We start from the raw sequence: 17,881 nt of genomic DNA, 5'->3' as shown, positions 1-17,881 counted from the left end.
CAGCCTCTCCAACAAACTAGTCGATGAATACGAATACTATTTCATCCACCGATCATCCAGCAACTATTTCACTATATACATTTCGAAAGATGAATTACTCTACTCTAAAAAGTATTCCAGCTAAGTAATTGCAAGGATTGGAGTCTTGTTGGTAAAGATCGTGGAATAATAATCGGGAAGATGGGAGATGCTCGAAAGAAAATTTCTATCTGTCTGAGATGAATAGAGGTGTGAAAAGCGATATTCGAAAAAAAAAAGGAGTCCGTGCGTGGTGGTAGAACGAAACGTTTGCGTGTCCATCATAGTGCACGGAGCACCGCACGACTTGCTACGTCCACCGTAGGTTGTCGTGGCAAACTTCAGCAATGGGAAAACGATATCTAGTCTGTCGCCGGCTCGCTCGTTCGACGCGTGACGTGTTGATTTTTCCATTTTTATATCCGTTTCTTTGGTGTCGCGACGCGTATTGAATAACACCGTAACCGTGCAACCAAAACGAGCAGTTTGCTCCGACTGGGGGGGATTTCCTACTCCGCTTCCTTCCCGCAAAGCTTTCTCTCTCTCCTTTTTTCTCCACTCTATATCCCCATTCTTCTCGCGAGCCCTGTTATTCCGTTCCTCGCTAAATCCTTGAAGCGCGGGGACTGAGAAACGAAAAAACGAAATGAAACCGCGAATCGACCATTTTCGAATCATCGGACGTGTTAGACCAATCTATCTCACCTCTCTCGAAATATTTACAAACATTCGCATTTTTATTCGATACCTTCTTTTATCCGCTATTCCATCCACCGGTTGATGGAACGCGGCCCGCTTTATCACCGCGGTGCACGTCGCTACGGAGACAAATTCTCTCGCGTGGATGGAAAGAGGGTGGAAGAGGGGGAAGAAAAAAGAGGAGAACACGTGGGAAGAGAGGTGGAAGATGGTGGGGAACAAGGGAGAGAATTCGTGCCGCGTCTCTCCGGTGACAATTTGCAAAATTGTCTCGCGCGTACCGCTCGGCACCGCGCTATTCCGCTCGTCGTTCTCTCGGCCGACGATCCGCGAATGATAATCGTCCCACGTACCGGTACGCGTTACGTCGCTTTGCCCTCCCCCTCCTCTCCTCCGGTGAATACACGCCGCCCCCGGTGTGCAAAGAACAATGGGCCGAGCGAGCAGCAGCTCGCGGATTTGCCGACGAACACGCGCCAGCCTCCATCCACGCACCAAATATTTAATACCGTGAATACGGCATTCGTATGCAATCGGTCGCGATAACGTATCAATTGGCCATTATTAGCGGGAATACGCGACCAACGCGGCCCAATTGGACGAAACGAGGGTATGTGTGTCGGGCGTAGCGGTAAACCGGCTACGGTTTCATCTGTATCGAGGAGAGAGAACCCAGAATCTCTCCTGCAACACGATTCAGAGCGGGTTCGTTGCGATCCTCCCCTCTCCGCGCTTCTTTTTTGCCGTCTTTTTCAGTTTTTTTTTCCCCTTCCTTTTTTCTTTTTTTCCTTTCCAATTTTTACCCCAATTCACATCCCCTGTTGCAAGTGGGTGCAGTTAATTTTCTTGGAGCGGGAATTAAACCGACCGAGGGAACGTTTCTCATTATTCGAAACACTCGTCCCGGTGTCCGGATGAAATTTCTACCGGGTGAACTTTTAAATTAACGTGTCGGATTTGGCCGCGGGAAAATCGGGTCGGTACGTAAGCTCCACGCTCGGCTATGGACCCATATAACGGTATTCGGTAATACTGGTTGATTTAGAAGAATTAGGATATTCGAGAATTTAGTGCGATCGAAACGGTATTGAGAGCTAATAAAGGAAATTCGATCAATCTCGAAACTCGCGCGAAATTATGATTAAAATTAACTAGTGAAATTCCTATTTCTCACGATATCGATAAAAATTTTTACACGGGAGGTGTATTATATTTTCGAACGTGCGACATAAAACAGACTGAAATTGCTAAAAATGCGTAAAATTCCGAAGTAGCGTGGACATAGAGAATCGTGAATTCCGATCGTACACCTCGGCGTATATCGAACGGCGAATATCGGACAATTTTCCATCGAACGCGCCTCGCTGAACCGTTACCTCGTAACGTTCACAAGCGAAACATGTTTTGCGTAATGTCCTAACCGTTCATCGATGGAACATAACATGGGCGCAACTACTCTAAAAAGCAATTATAAAAGAACGGTAACCGAGTCGAAGTCACCGGACTGCAAACTTTCCTTCGTTCCGCATAAAATTGAGAAAATCTCGGTGATTTCCTGTCGAGCAGATGAAATTACGAAGACGAATCGTGAACGTGCGAGGATTATTAATTCCTGTCTTAAGGCGATTAGCGCGAGCCATGATTACGTTCATTTGGGAAATCGCGTCTAAGGGAGGCAAGAGAGTTTCGGGATTATTAATTTCAAGTTTCTATTGTGATTAGTATCGAGTGCCGTAGGAACGATCGAACGGATGAGATCGAATTAGAAGGGTTTCGAAGTACAAAGACTTGTAATTTACAGTTAACGAGATTCGACATGGATGTTGATGGATTAACCATTATGTATAATACAGTGTGTTGTTTAAACGGCGTATCGAATTAACTGAATCGAAATGAGGCAAGTTGTTGTGCAATATCGATGGTATGATATTGGCTAAGCATAGTTTGCAATTACATGGAGCTGGGCAATTCAGCGGGAAACTTCGCCTGATAACATTAATTAGTCTTAACGCATCCTTTTGTATTCGCCGAGCGAGTATCGTGCGGTGAACAATGCTTTCGACCTCCTAACGGACTCCTTTGCTTATTTTTTTAATATAACTTTCACATAGATAAGCGGCCTTATGCAACGCTCCATAGCGTTACATGCGCCAATTCGATATCCGGAGCTCGCGTTTAACGCTCGCTTTTCTCGACAATTAAACGACAATTAAAGTTTTATAACTTTTGCAATTTTTCCCAAAGATAACAACGATTCCTTTGATTATATATTTTTGCCTCTAATTTCGATTTACTTTGTAAATTCGTAAAATCCCTCGTGATTGCTTCGAAAAAAGATAGAGCATAAAAAATATCAAGCTAACCTATAATTGCGTTCATCAATTCGTATAATTCGAAAAAGTCAGTATCCGCCGAAATAACTTCCGCCAGACATTCTGGTGGCGCTGGGGATGCGTTTTACGTGACATTTAAATCTTCCATCGTGCGCGTGTAATCCGACGTAAACACACTATTATACAAAACAACGAAGGAATATGCGTGCAATGAATCTCGATATTTTGTAACGACACGACGCGCATTTTCATAGATTTCATAGTGATAGAACGTGGCATTATATATCTAAATAATCTCGGTGATCGCGAGGGAAATCTGGCATCGTTCTTCGAACGACTTGCATACCTTTCGATATGTGCCGAGGAAAGGTATACCGAAGAAACGCAGGGGTAGACCTGCACGACGAAAAAAACTATTGCTTAGCCGCGCGAACGAAAACGAAAAGACCGAAAGATAAATCGAGAGATAGATTATGAGATAGAGAGAAAAAGAAAAAAAAGGAAATACCGAGGGAAAAGGAAAAAGAGAGATTCGCACGTAGAATATTGCGCGTGCTCCCTGTTCTCGCATATTATTTGACACCTACCTATGCACAACGGCTCGAGTCCTGCCACAGGCGTCCTTTCCGCCGCGATCCTCGTCCTTCCGACCGGTTCTGCCAGCACCGTCGATTACTCATTTACGGTCATTGTACCGCATCCTGTCACACTGCACTAACTACCCACGGTATCACACGTGTGTCGCACGATTGCGTGTTGTCGTTCTCTCGTGTTCAACAATGAACAAAGAAATTTATAGTCAGACAAAAAAAGAGAGATAGAAATAAAGGAAATGGTAGATGCAACACTAACCCCACTCAACAATACGAACAGGAACGCGTTCCGCGTTGCACTGACGGGAACTCGTGCGAACGAAGACTCCGAGGACAACGACTTCCCCTACCACGTCGCGTTCGACCCAGCTGTACTGCGCCCTCTCTCCTTCTGCCTTACAAACTCTCCTATATCCATTCTTATTCCCCTGATAGCGCGCGCTCTTTCTTTTTCAAAGACCAAGCCTGGTCTGGACGCGAAGCGACGCTTTCCAATAGTGGCACGCTGTACCATCAACCCTTCCCAGTGGAAGTACCCCACTCTACTATCATGTACTGACTCCCACCTCCCTGTAACTTGACCTTAGTCGTCGGTCAAAGGAAAGGAGTATTCCTGAAACAGAAGGGCGACCGAAGGGTTTACGATCATCATCCTGTAAGGTTGGTACCAATGGAAAATAATCGATACTTGGATACCGCAATTTTTTTTACCGATTTTTATCAGAATTTATCACAATCACTATATCTTTTTTTTTTACAAAATATAATACTCCTTCGATAAATAATAAACATGATTGTAATCTTATTTAATGAGATTTATCTAATATTGATATATCTATGATGAAATATAAATATAATATTTTTTGATGCGAAAATATACATGAAAATTCTATATATCATTGAATCCTTGTTCATATATCTACAAGGAGAATTACAACGCCAATTATACGGTAAATGGAAGAAGATGAACATGTGATATGAATGAAATTGAATTATTTAATACGTAAAAAGAATTTCTTTGTGAAAAACTTATTTAACTTAAAACTTATTCAATTTAACTTTTCTTAACTCAACTATCCTTTATTATATCCTTTATTATATATTATATGTATTTTTATTTATCCTTTATTTTTCCTTTTTATTAGTGCTGACCATAATTGATCAGACTGAACTACTTTTGTATTTTTAAATTTCTTTTCTTTTTTTTTCATTTAAATAAAATATTTTGTAATTCTATAAAGTTGTATAATTTAAAATTCTTTTAATTTGAAATTAAAGTTTAAACTTTTGATTTAAAATTGTCTCAAGTACTGTTTTGCAGATTCATTATGCTAACCACGAACAATTTATATGAATAAAAGATCATGTACTTCTGTTATCATTATTGATTAATAATATCAAGAGAAATAAAATTATCATATGAAATTTAAATGAAGATCGATCGATCGCTAATGGTAACTGATTGTTACAATTAATGTACGTAATACTCGAGGGTGTCGCCTCTATACGGTGAAAAAGTCGGATAAGGTTATGTTACTCAGTAACTTAACCTTATCTTGGATAACGTTATTTGACACGTAAACGAAAAGTAATAACAAACTTTTGTATTATGGTAATTGCAACTTTTAAATATGAATTTTATAAAAAATATTAATACTTATCCTTATTTATTTTTATATTTATTTTTAGGCTCGTTATTTTCGAGAAGAAGATATAGATGGTACTGTGTTAATTTTTTATTACTCAGGATTATTATTTATAAAATAAAAACTTATTCTCTTACAGAATTCAGGGAATGTTTTTATCTATTTGCAAGGAATGGTCAAATACGTACTTTGGATGAACTTACAATCATTATGAGATCATTAGGATTAAGTCCAACTATTGCAGAATTAAATAAATATTTAAAAGATAAAGGTAACAAATAAATTATATAAATAAAATTCCAAGTTCCTAAAATTATCTTATATACAATTATCTTAGGTGGAAAAATGTCTTTTGCCGATTTTTTGGAAGTTATGCATCTACAAACTAGAGCTGAAGATTTACCAAAAGAAGTGATAGATGCTTTTCAAGCTGCAGATAAATTTAGGACTGGCACTATACCAGCTAGACAGTTAGCGCATATGTTACTCCACTGGGGTGAACAATTAAGTAACAAAGAAGGTTGGTCTTTTATTACTAAAAAAATATAAATTCCAATTCCAATCACTGTTAAATTTATTAGTGTTTAATTTCCAGTGGAGCAAATTTTCAGAGAGGCAAATGTGTCTCCAAATGGACAAGTAAAGTACGAAGATTTTGTTAAAATAGCTTGTGCACCTGTACCTGATTACTATTAAAATAAATATTTTTCATATTTTTAAAAGATATTTATATACTTTTTATACAATACACGTATTTAATTAATAAAAGGATAAAAATGATCATAAAAGAAAAAGAATTTATTCTTCCAGCAACTTATCTTCGACAAACGAATTTGTTGTACATACACCTTATTGCTAAAATTGCTTATATAATAGTTACAAGTGTTTAATACTTATACCATGGATCTTATTTGAAACAAAGTTACTCGAATTCCGTATTCGATTTCAACTCAATTTTTTCTACCATCGTCCTTTTCTTATCTCGTTAACCCTCTTTGGCAATGTTCGCGCTTGGCGGAGAACCACACAGGATGACCGTGGTGCTGACGATCGTCGTCAAAAAAAAAACGCAAAGAAGCGCTCGATCGCTGACCAACGCGACCTGTTTCCAATCAAATTCCATCCGTTCGCGACGATCCTGCTCCGCAAGTCGTTTCTCGTTTCTCTCGATCGTCGCGTGCACTCTCCCTAGCACGCGCGACCATTGTGCTTCAAGGCCACCTTCTTTTCCAAGATCTGCACCAGGTTTCTTTCTTAAGTTGTTGGAACCCGATGGATTTTCACACAAATCCCGCAAAACTCACCTAAACTAGGACTGCTGCTATTACTCTCCTCCCTTCTGGTTACGAACTTGGGCGACGATTGCGATTGGCCCAGCTCCGGTTTGCAGTGCAGTGGACAATTGTTTTTTCTTCTTGGCGGTTCGACCGGTTCCTAATGCAAATCGTGCATCGTTTATGGCGAGATTCGAAGGAAAGTAAATAAGTGCTCGTTCCAAGGAAACACACACAGATCTTACCGATCTTCTCTCCTCTTGAAAGTTGAGGAGCACTATCCTGGCGAGCTTGTCCAAGACCAATGATCTAACGATACCGGGCACTCTACTACCTCGAACACCGCGGTGATGAAGATTCAACGTGACCACAGCCAAAGCTGAAGCGAATGTCACCAGGCATATACTGACTCCGTAATAAAGACCTGAAAATGATAATAGATAATTATACGTGGACGCAAACGAATTAACCATTATCCCAATCTGATTAAAACTCCGCTAAACTTTCCACCGTTCCTGTATAAATTAATTGTCCAGCAAGTTCCCAATTAGAGAGTTTCGCGATAAATGCAATCGAGTACGATGTTTCCACAATGGAATAAACGCGATTCCATCTCGCATCGGTATCGGAGGACTTCCAAAGAGACATTTGGGAGTTTTCAATCAACATGCCTCCGCTATTGTTAGCATTGATACTACCAATCATTGTGCCACAAATATCTGAAACCTTTTACGCAAATTCTATTCGCAACAATTCGTTCGATATCGTGTCTCGAACAAAGTACCATCGATCCCCCTTTGGGGAAATGCAAAGGAAAGTTTTTTTTTTTAACCAATAGAGACCGAATTTCACGTTTCAGCGAGTACAGATAATGATTGTAATGTCTCTTCTTTCATCGTCCCGTTTCCTCTCTTGTCTCGATTTTTATGCGATATAATAATGGCGGCATATCGCCCAATTTATTATTACTATCATTATTTTTATTTCCGCAAGATGATCGAAAGATTCTTCTTTCTAACGACTTATTTTATTTTCCTGTTTTAATTTTCCACTATCGTTCAAAACTCGGGAGCTGTTATCGTCGATTAAATCGTACTCACTTATTAATGGTGTTTTCTCCGTGGGCGGCAGTGACTCGCGAATAGTCATTAGGAAGACCGTCATAGAGAGCAGGGCCGAAATCCCGAGGGTGACTTTTTCCCCCGATTCAGACGGCACGTAGAATACCAACAGGGCTGAACAAACGAAGGCGAGTTGAAAAAAAAAAGTTGGAGAGCTCGGTATTCCCCGTCACGGAATATCGAATGGGATTCGCAGGAATTTCTAAGGCGATTCTGGGAGCGAGAGCGTCAAACTTTCCGTGTCGGGGAAGCAAATAGAAAAGGGGGAGGAAAGTTCGAGCGCGAAAAATCGAGTGGAGGACGAGCTCTCATTGTTAACCGATTCTAGCCTCGTGCTCGTTTCCTATACAAACATTCCAATACATCTTCCCTTCTATCTTTTCCACGAGGAGGAAAATTCTACTATCAGAGAAGAAGAAGAAGAAGAAAAAAAGAGACGCGTCGTCATTCGCTTCGTACGATTGGAGCGCTTTAATGAAATTTCCTCCTCCAGATCCGATAAGAACGCTTGACCCTGTTACAGATAAGGCTGTATTCCACCTTTGTACAACAATCGTCCCTTAACTTGGTGATATTGCAGATTCTCATAATGCTCCTCCACTCGTGAAATGAAACAATAGATGCGAAAACAATCGATGTACACTCACCGACACTGTTGATGAGTATGCAGGGAAGTATCAGATTGAAGACGTAAAACATCGGTCGACGTCGCAATCGTATCTCGTAAGTGATGTCCGGATACGGTTCCGGGCAGCAAGAGTAATACTCCACGTTCCTTCTCGCTGAGAAATTGACCAGGTCGAATTCACCGTTCGCTTGATAATTGCTCACGTCTCCTTGCTCGCTTTGCTTCTCCAACTCCAACTGTATCAACCGTGGCGGTTTAATATCTCTTTTGCTAACGATTAAACGGTAGAAAAGAAGAACATATATATATATATTGATTTACGAAAAACCACGTTTTACTGCTCCCCTTAGCGGAGAGCAATTATCTCCCCAAAGAAAAGGAGGGGATGAAACTTATGTTCTCAGGACTACTGGATCAAAACGTTAAATCGTCGATTTGAATTAGATCCAACGGGATGGAACGCGATTACGTGTCGGTATATTTCTCGTAGAGATAATACAGGACAGACAGGTGTCAAGAGGAAAACGAATCCAAGCGAGAATCGTATTCGATGTGACGTAGGATAGAAATAGCTTCTATCGCGAAGCATGGGGTTACTTTCGAAGGATACAATTTTTTTTTAAGGAAAAATCATGCACCCTTGGCTTCCACGCCTTTCCGCTCATCGTTAATTTCCTAGTATTCGATCAATTTAAATGGATGGAGTTTTTCCATGTAACGTGACAGAAGTGGAAAGGAGGAGGAAACGTATTTCCAAGGTATTTTAGAAAGGCAAAACGTAGCGACACGCAAAATGTATTCCATGGCACGAGGGATAGGAAATGGGAAAACTCTGTGAAAGGATGGGTTCGAGCGTGGAGCTTCGTCGGCTCCATGGAGAAACGACTCGCATTGAATTCTTCTCGCATTTGGGATTAAGCTGTTCGATTTGCCCGTGCCATTTTTGCGACCTGCCGAGCCGGCATTTTCGATTTGTCCCCGTTAAGCGGCCCTGGACTTCGAAAAGGGCCGAATCCTATCCGATCACGCGAGAAATCTGTCCCAACGTTATCGTTTGTATCACGATTTTCTTACCAGTGACCCGAAAAAAATTTGCTCTAAATTTAAAAAAAAAAAAAGGAAAAGAAAAAGAAAAATATCTCGAATAATCTCCTGGAAAAAAGAAATAATTATATAATATATAATATTGATTGTTGATTACAATTAAAGCAAAGATACACGGAAAGATATGATAACTAAACTTTTCACATTAATTATCGTGCACACATTTCGCACACAGTTCTTCTATTAAAATTCATATTTCAAACTACACTACGTAGCACAAAACTTGCACAAATTGGGAGAGTAAATTTAACGTAAATTTCCTCGCGAGAACATGCTAGAATTAATTTAATCGAACTACTTTTCTCTCTTTTCTTTTTTCTTCCATATCGTTTCGCGTCCGAGATCATCCCTTAACGATATCTCGTCCATATGCAAGCTCTTTGCATTCAACTTTTAATCCTGGACGAGGCGTTCATAAAAGCGTTCACAGATTTTTAAGACGATGGTGCGCGTGGTGATAACGCGGGAGAAAGGATCGTGCGCGGCGGATTAAATAGATAGATTTAGATTTTTAAAAGAGAGAGAGAGAGAGAGAGAAAGAGGGAGAGAGACCGGAAACCAAAGGACAAAGGGGATATTTGGAACGGAAGTTAGTGGACAGCAATGTCAAGTGTCAAGGTTTCGGTTAAACTCGTTCCCGCTCTCTGTGCACGGATATTTTTATTGTCTGGGCGGCCGGCTCCCCGCCCGATATATCACATTCTAATCTGCATATGTCCCGAGAGAGGAACTGCGTGAAATTGAGGGCAATGCAGGGGAGGTGATGCAGCTCGCACATCGCTCCCCGATTAAATCTCTTGTTTCGTTTAAACGCTACTTGACCGCGTAACATTATTTTACACTGTTACAATGTTTAAGAAGTTTCTTAGGAAGAGAGAATCCCGTAGAGCAGAGAAAAGATATATGTATATAATAAACGTGTCCAACAACGTGTTTCATTCCGTAGTCGAAAAGGAAAATAGAAAAATATCAGACGGAGAACAACGGAGTAATTTAAAAATCGATTCGAATAAAATACACGGGAAACGAACGCGTTGGTTTCTCGTAGATTTCAGCATTTCACATGGATTGGTTATAGTTCGAGTTAATTGCGTGGAAAACTGCATTCTGCTTTCTATCGGCTGAATTTCGCGGTCTCGAAATTCCCATTGCCCGATTCTATTCTCCGCCCGAAATTTTCGACAGCTTCCACGAACGTTCCCTCCATCTTTCACTTTCGGGTTTCGATGATGATCATTTTGTAGGGGGATTTTCAAGTGAGTACAAAGGAAGGGAAAATTGATCTTACTTGATATCCATCGTACGTCCAGGAGGCCCATTTCAACACGCACCGTTGCTCGTCGAAAGGGAAGAACTCGACGTCGATGTCGCAGCTGCTGCGAAATATCCCATGGCTCAACCACACCACTTCCCCCGTGTGACTCACTATCACGTTCGTGTTTATGACCGCCGAGCTGTACTGTGGATCGGCGCTACGAACAAAACCGATCATGGAAGAAACGAGTCGCGCCTCTGCTGGCAATCGATATCAAAACTTCTATCTTGATGATACGCGTCCACGAAAACATATCGAGCTACCTTCCTTTCCTTTTATCATTTTCGTTCGACGTGTCGGTTTTCGTCGACCACTGCAATTTCTTTTTTTTATCGACAGAATCATCGCTTACTTGTTGTAAAGAATCGTGTCCGGCCTCCAGACGCGATTGTAAGGAACACGAATCACTCGGATCCCCGCGAACTCCGAGGCGTTCCATTTCAGGTGATGGTCCGTCCAAATCTGTGTCACCCAGCAATTGGTCGTCAGTATCTGATTCTTCTCGTCCTGCGAACGAAAAATCGCCAAGATTTATCGAGAAAAATCCCCTACCAAGCGCGGAGAAAAATATATCTGGATGATGAAAGAACGATTCTCGTCGAGTATACGCGAGACAAATCTGCGAAAGTTATCACCGAGGTGTGCTGCTCCCTTCCTGCCATTTGTCTTAGGTATTCCCGATTAAATCTCTGACAGGAGACCCTCTTCGTATTTTCGATCGACGATGCACTCTCGTCGAAAGTACGAAAAGAGATACATACACACACACACACACCCGCGCGCGCGTATACACATACGTACGCGTCACGTAATGAATACAAATCGATATTTCCCGGACTAAACGGCCGCGTATCGGTGGAATGCCGATACTTTTGCCCAAGTGGAAATTAATGCCACTTGGAACAGGGTCGACCTGAATTTCATATTTCTCCAACCACGAAGGAGCAAAAGGAGCGAAGAAGCACCGCGAATGGCAATTTTCGGTCGCTTTTTACGATTTCTGGATCACGTAAATCTTGATTTTCGTGCTATTTTTCCCTGTCTCCGCCCCGACTTTTACGAATCGATCGACGAAAGGTCTACCGTCGATCAACCAACCTTGATTTTCTCCGAGAAATTGGGAAAATTGACCATCATCTCGTGGCCTGAAGTTTGAAAATCACTTTTACATCGAGTTTAAACTTTCAACTCGGGAGTAAAGTTCGTTCTCCTCTCCTTTCAAATTCTCGATACTCACCACGTCGATTATGTGATGAAGAGAAAGACCAAAGACGACCGCCAGGGGTTGGGAGGAATTCTCGGCTGGTCGTACACCGGCGTCGTATCCATCGAGCAGATATTTCGTCAATCTATATTCGTGTTCATCCCCAAAACCTGGAAAACCAAGTATGCACGGAATTCAACATCCAATATTCAAGAAGAATTAAATTTTGGAAAATTGTTGTTGGGCTGTTGTAATGGATTTTTCTTTCGCGCGTCGACGTGCACAAAACTTATTTTTTCGTGGTAAAAAATATATAATTTTAAGGGAGGAGAAACGGTCAGAATATAAAAGGGGGGAAGCAAAGTTTTGCGCGACAATTGTTTCCTGCAAATTTAATCCGTGTCTTCGATCTCTAATCACGAATCTAATCTCTTTCCTTAAATCAAGGATATCCATTATAGCGTTTCCGATCAGTGGATCAGAACCACCGCTCGTTTCATCGAGGTGGCTATTGTGTCTCGAAACGCGGGGAAGCCCTCCCGTAGACCAACTAATCTGCCCTTCATTTCATCTTTTCTCGAAGCTCACCAGGCGTTGCATTCAAACCTCAATTAGATAAAGGATCTCTCCACGGAGAGACAATGATGAGACAAGGCACAGCGGGTATTTATTTATCCGATTAATTAAAAAGAAAACGTTAGAAACGAAAGTATCCTTTGATCTTTTAAACACCCTCCTCCTCTTTTTCAAATTTACAATTTTGATAAATTCTCGTTCCTTAAAAAGTGCAAAGAGGTGGTTTACGATTTTTTATTCCTCTTTTTTTTTCAGATTTCAGGCAAGTTTTTCCCGAGGCTGTTTTGGTCTTTGAGGGATGTAAGGTCACGAAAGTAATCCACGGTTCAGCGAATTTTCTCCCCTCTTAATTCCGATCGTTAAATCGACGTCACGCGTCGCGATATACCCATCCCGCGAAGGCGTTCCTCTTTTTCCAATTATTTAACCGCCTATCTATCTCTCCGATCCGTTAAAAAAATTGTTGAGAATCGTTGAAAATCGTTGCGACGCGACAAATAAATTTTTTCTTCAGAATATATTTTTCGCTTCTCGACTTGTGCTTTTCTTTTCTTTTTCTTTTTTTTAAACGATCCTCGTAAAATACGCGAAAATTCGTTAAAAGTGATCGAGTGAAAAAGTGAAGAGATCTAATTTTAACGACCGATCCATCTTTACCAAGGCCAATACAATTCGTCTCTTATTTCTTCTATCGTTGGATGTAATATCGTTTTGGATAATATCGACAATTTGAACGCGAAGGGAGCACACTTTTCGACACGCTTTCCGACCGCACGCTCGCGTAACGTTTAAGAGAAATTTTTCACGGGGGAAAAAGAAGAACCACGAAAATCCGCTTTTTCTTCATCACGGAAATTCTATTCATCGCCGTTTACCAGACTCCGCGCTGGTGAATTCGCGCTTTCGGAAGAATCAGTGCGCGAATTTTTTCGAGCTCGTGAAATTCGATTCGTTCCATACTTTCGCGCAACGTTCCTTCATTCCACGCCGCGATTGAACGAGAGAAATTTTTAAATGACGCTGCAGACGACGCTTGCAATAATAGTAAAAAAAAAAAAAGATCATCGAGTATTCGCGTTTCGAAGCGAAGAGGAGCGAAAAACGAATATCGAAAGATTTCCCCCGAAAAAAGCCGAGTGTTGGAGGATTCAACTTGATTCGAGTGTCCGCGAATTACCGGGCAATCGGGCGGCCGAAGCGCCGGAATCGAGCATCGATACACGATCGATGACGCTCCCCTTCATCCCCGTACGAGCCGATTCTTTCGTTCGAGAGCCCTCGAAATGAAAAAATCCTTTCGCACCTCTAATACCCGTCACAACGACGATCCAAGATCTTTTCGATCCAAACAACCGTGATTCCCTTCGATGCTCGTACTTGCTCCTAGGATAAAGAAAAATTTTGACAAAACGGACGAGGAAAATGGAAATGGAAAAAAAAAATATTCGGGGAACGAGAAATCGTCGATTCGAAGAATGAAACGGATTCGCTTGGAAAGGTACTCGTCGCGTACAACTTTGAAAGCTTTTCAATTTTCTACGGACGCCTTTTTCTTTTTCATCTCCCCTTTTTTGGAGGACGAAAGTTTCTTGACGAAAGATCGTTGCATTATTAAAAAATTCATCTTCCAGCTCCTCTTTAACGAACCACTCTCAAGGTACAAAACTTTTTTCCCTGTACAGTCGCGTTCCAACGATTAACGCGGCAACCGATTCTAACGATCCCGAATGGTAAACAAACGGATCGATCTATCCGAACGAACGAACAGGATACGAACGAGTCGATTTTTCAAGGATGGTGGAGTTATGGTGCGAGTCTTGACCGTTTGTTCGACGATTCGTGGAATTAGCGGGGAGGGAAATGTTTGCAAAAGAGGAAGGTTTACATGGAAACCTCGAGAGGTTTGAAAACTGTCGGCCAATTGAACCGAGCTTAACTCTGAAAAGCAAACTTCAGGACAGTTCCCTCTCCCGGTAAGTGCCCTCCTTCCCCATTCTCCTTCCTTCACTTTTAATTGTTCATTTCCGCCTCGTGGCGAAAGGTGCGCATATGCAAATATAGAAGAGAACTTTATTCCTTATGCTGGGTGGGTGCAAGTTGCACGCATAAAAGTTATGTTAACAGACCGACATTTGCATCGTGCAGAATTTACATGTTCGAGTTAATGCCTTGGCTTATAAGTGTGCGGACACAGGGGGAATAACGTATACCTTTAATACGTTCTTCCTTTTAGGAAACAGAGTATTATCTCTCAACATTCGGAGATAAAAAAGAGCGGGGATTACGCGAATTATTTAACCGTTACCGTTGTTCCTTAATAATTCTTCGGCGGGGAAGGAAGATCGAGGTCGTTTATTTTCGTGGAAACAAGTTAAAGTGGTCCGTTAGATATGGCCTGCAGGAAGTTCCTGACTATTTGTTATTTGCATCTTAACGAGAAGTGCTTTCCTTGATCCCGTCGTGGACGATATCGGTAACAGAACAAACATCTCGAGATGTGAATATTATATTTCCATGTTTTCCTACGCTAAAATTAAATAATAATAATAATAATAATAATAATAATCCACAATGGAACAATTTTCTATCGATATCCAGAAATTTAACCACAATTTTGCTATAATATGTAAAATATGTAATGAAATATTCAGAAGAATTCAAAGCTTCGGACAGGTTTGAATGATGAGGAAAGATTGAAAGATACGATCGAAGAAAATTGAGGATAAAATCAAATTCATCGAGGGGCGATAAACACGTTGGCCGTTTAAAGAACGAGCGGGAGATTTTTCGAAGGAAGAAAATTAACTCGTTTATAACTCAATCGGTGCTCGGTAAAATTTTTGCTCGGGAAATCCTGTAGGCCGAGGCAATCCAGTTACCGGATAGACAGAAGAGATTACCTTTAATCGCGAGGCCGGCATCCTTAATCAGTACTTTTCTCGATGCTTTCGTTCGATGTTAGCTACGCACCGAGATTGAATCTGGTATGCAAACAAGATTATGTACTTTTTCTTCAACTCTATTTGTTCTCTCGTTCAGATAACATGATATACCAATCAATTTTCGGATTTGATCGAGTGAAGTTTCCAATAGATCATATAAGAAAAAACTTTTTTTTTTTACATCAGTAGTTCATTGATATCTCAAAGTAATTGTATTTGAACAATTGCTTATTTGAGAAAAGAAATGAATAGTAGAAATAAAAGATATTTATATTAATTTTACACCATTTAAACGTCGGTAAAAATTGATTTCCTTTTTTTTTCCCTGTAAAATTCAATTTCAAAGATGAAAGAATAAAATGGACGATAAATATTTGCAAAATATTTTAAAAGAGGAATTTAAATTTATTCGAAAGAGCGATAGAAAAACGACTTACCGTTCCCGAAAATGATGGCCAAAACTCCGTAATGAAAGAACAGGACCAAAGGCGACATGGAATTGAGAGACCACTTAAACGCGAGACCGCCTGTCCTCGACTGGTATCCGATGCTTTTCAACCACCGTGCAATTTCGACCCTGAATCCCGCGCTACCCCTACCAGCGCACCTCTATTCCCAAGAAAATTCGCGCAGGCGTTTCAAACAATGCAGACGCGAATGTTAAACAAACTGGCTGCTTGTACAAGGTTGGAATCATTCTGGTGTTTCGCGCCCGATCCTCCCAAAGAGGATCACCACTTCCGTCGATTAGAAATTTGATTCGATTAACAGCGGACAGCGGATAATTCCGCGATAATGGAATTAAACGGGGTTTTCGTCATTTCGAATCTCCATTCTAATTCTTGATTAACTGGGATCAATTTTTAGAATTGATATTAGTTGAACGATGTTATTATCGAAAAGATGGATGTAACGAAATTTTTTATTAAAGTTTGTATCGTAGAAAATTTTGAAGAATACTCTCCTTTTGTATTCCATCGATGATAATTTTAATAATAAGGGGATAGAAGTTATTTGATGATTGCAGAATCTCATAATGTAAAAAGAGGTCTTCGCATTCTTTTGTTGTTTTGTATCCATTGATTTTCACCTGTCATCCCGGCACGATTTTTAAATTGACAAGTAAACCTATAGTACAAAGGCGTATCACATTTTAGTCTGTGAGTTTTAGCATTATAACAATATCGTGAAAAATTCCCCGTTATACCATTTCAACGTTGTATTCGAGTTGTCTTTCACAGGCTAGCGTGAATTTGATAATGATAATATATGCCTTCAAAGTATCTGAAAAATGGATGTAAAGAAAAGTAACTGTATAAAGTGCAATGGAGATATAATAATTGATACTAGACATTGCCCGAAATGCTCGGCTTCGCTGAAGTTTCTTAAAACGTCGAGTTCTCTTGGAAATCAGGTTAAACAAGAATCGAACAAAACTATCATAAAACCATTGGAAACCAATTACATAACGCAAATCGTGTCTAGCGGAATTCGACCAGATAACGTTTATGAGGTTCAACACAACTAATTTCAGTTAAATTAAATCAGTGATACATTTATCGTTATTGTATCGTAGACAAGAATGTTGTTGGCGCCAGAGGTAGACCTGTCATCTATTAAAATAACCGTGAAAGGGAATAATCTTCGCGTGAACATGATTAAACCCTTAGATGATCAATTTGCAAAACAATTACCAGAGATGAATGAAAAACCAATCTTTACCGACGTGATTAAAAAAATGATGAAACATTGCGAGAATTTGTTAATACCGGATGGTATTGACAACGCAAAAGTTCGAGCCGTAGTGGATAATAAACATAGAACGCTTGTGCTCACGGCTCCAGCGATAAAACTTAGCAAAATGAAAAAAATATATTGAGAAAAATTGAGCAAGAAAGTATTTCTTGATATTCTTCTATGAAGTTATGAACAAAATGTCAAATTCGATAAAGATAAAAGAACGATTTCGATATAAGATTATTCTACCAACTTCGCTTAGTTGACCCGTGAAAATGATTTCAAACAAATTTCCGTAACTTTTTTTTTAAATAATTTTTAAAGTTTAACTTTACTATGGATAAACTATTACATAATAATCAAGAAAATGCTGTCACTTTAAAGCGAAATGACTATATGAACTTTGAAATAATGACAAATGGACGGAAGAAGAGTTTCAGATTTGAAAAAGTTCCTAATTTTTATATTATTGATCATAAAGAATATTATGCCGTATGTTCTTTTTTTTCATTAAGATTAATTGCCCAATTAAAAATTGAAAAACTTTATTAATATATATATTAATATATATACATATATATATATGTATGTATATATCTTTATCCAATATAGGCAGAAATGAAGACTGAAGGATTGAAAGTAGGAACAGCTACTTTAGCGAATGAAAATACATTGAATATAAAATTGCATA

General features: G+C 40.0%; 3 protein-coding genes across 6 annotated transcripts in view; 1 reads left to right on the top strand and 2 right to left on the bottom strand.

Moving 5' to 3' along the window:
• Nucleotides 1-3,949, bottom strand: part of LOC107994235 (disintegrin and metalloproteinase domain-containing protein 10) — a 31,450-nt gene extending 27,501 nt beyond the window's left edge. For all 4 annotated transcript variants that reach the window (XM_062085825.1, XM_062085823.1, XM_062085826.1 and 1 more), the window contains exon 1: nt 3,638-3,949. The gene's annotated coding sequence lies outside the window, so the exon portion shown is untranslated. The remainder of the gene's footprint in view (nt 1-3,637) is intronic.
• Nucleotides 3,950-4,095: 146 nt separating this feature from the next.
• LOC108002325 (calmodulin-like protein 4) lies at nt 4,096-6,083 on the top strand. Its single transcript, XM_017063947.3, has 6 exons — nt 4,096-4,303; nt 4,965-5,255; nt 5,333-5,363; nt 5,429-5,560; nt 5,627-5,809; nt 5,885-6,083. The coding sequence occupies exons 2-6, from the start codon at nt 5,253-5,255 to the stop codon at nt 5,983-5,985; spliced, it is 450 nt and encodes a 149-aa protein (XP_016919436.1). The 5' UTR covers nt 4,096-4,303; nt 4,965-5,252; the 3' UTR covers nt 5,986-6,083.
• On the bottom strand, nt 6,067-17,865 carry LOC108002324 (neuronal acetylcholine receptor subunit alpha-10-like). Its single transcript, XM_017063946.2, is given in 10 exon segments — nt 6,067-6,525; nt 6,594-6,723; nt 6,809-6,987; nt 7,664-7,798; nt 8,332-8,548; nt 10,705-10,888; nt 11,084-11,238; nt 11,969-12,105; nt 15,891-16,051; nt 16,053-17,865. Coding segments are annotated over 10 exon segments (1,647 nt in total). The 5' UTR covers nt 16,151-17,865; the 3' UTR covers nt 6,067-6,274.
• Between the last annotated feature and the right edge of the window lie 16 nt (nt 17,866-17,881).

This window comes from Apis cerana, linkage group LG15, assembly GCF_029169275.1.
Source record: "Apis cerana isolate GH-2021 linkage group LG15, AcerK_1.0, whole genome shotgun sequence".
Lineage (NCBI taxonomy): Eukaryota > Metazoa > Arthropoda > Insecta > Hymenoptera > Apidae > Apis > Apis cerana.
Note: the sequence above shows the minus strand (reverse complement) of the source record. Positions and strands in the feature narration are given on the sequence as shown.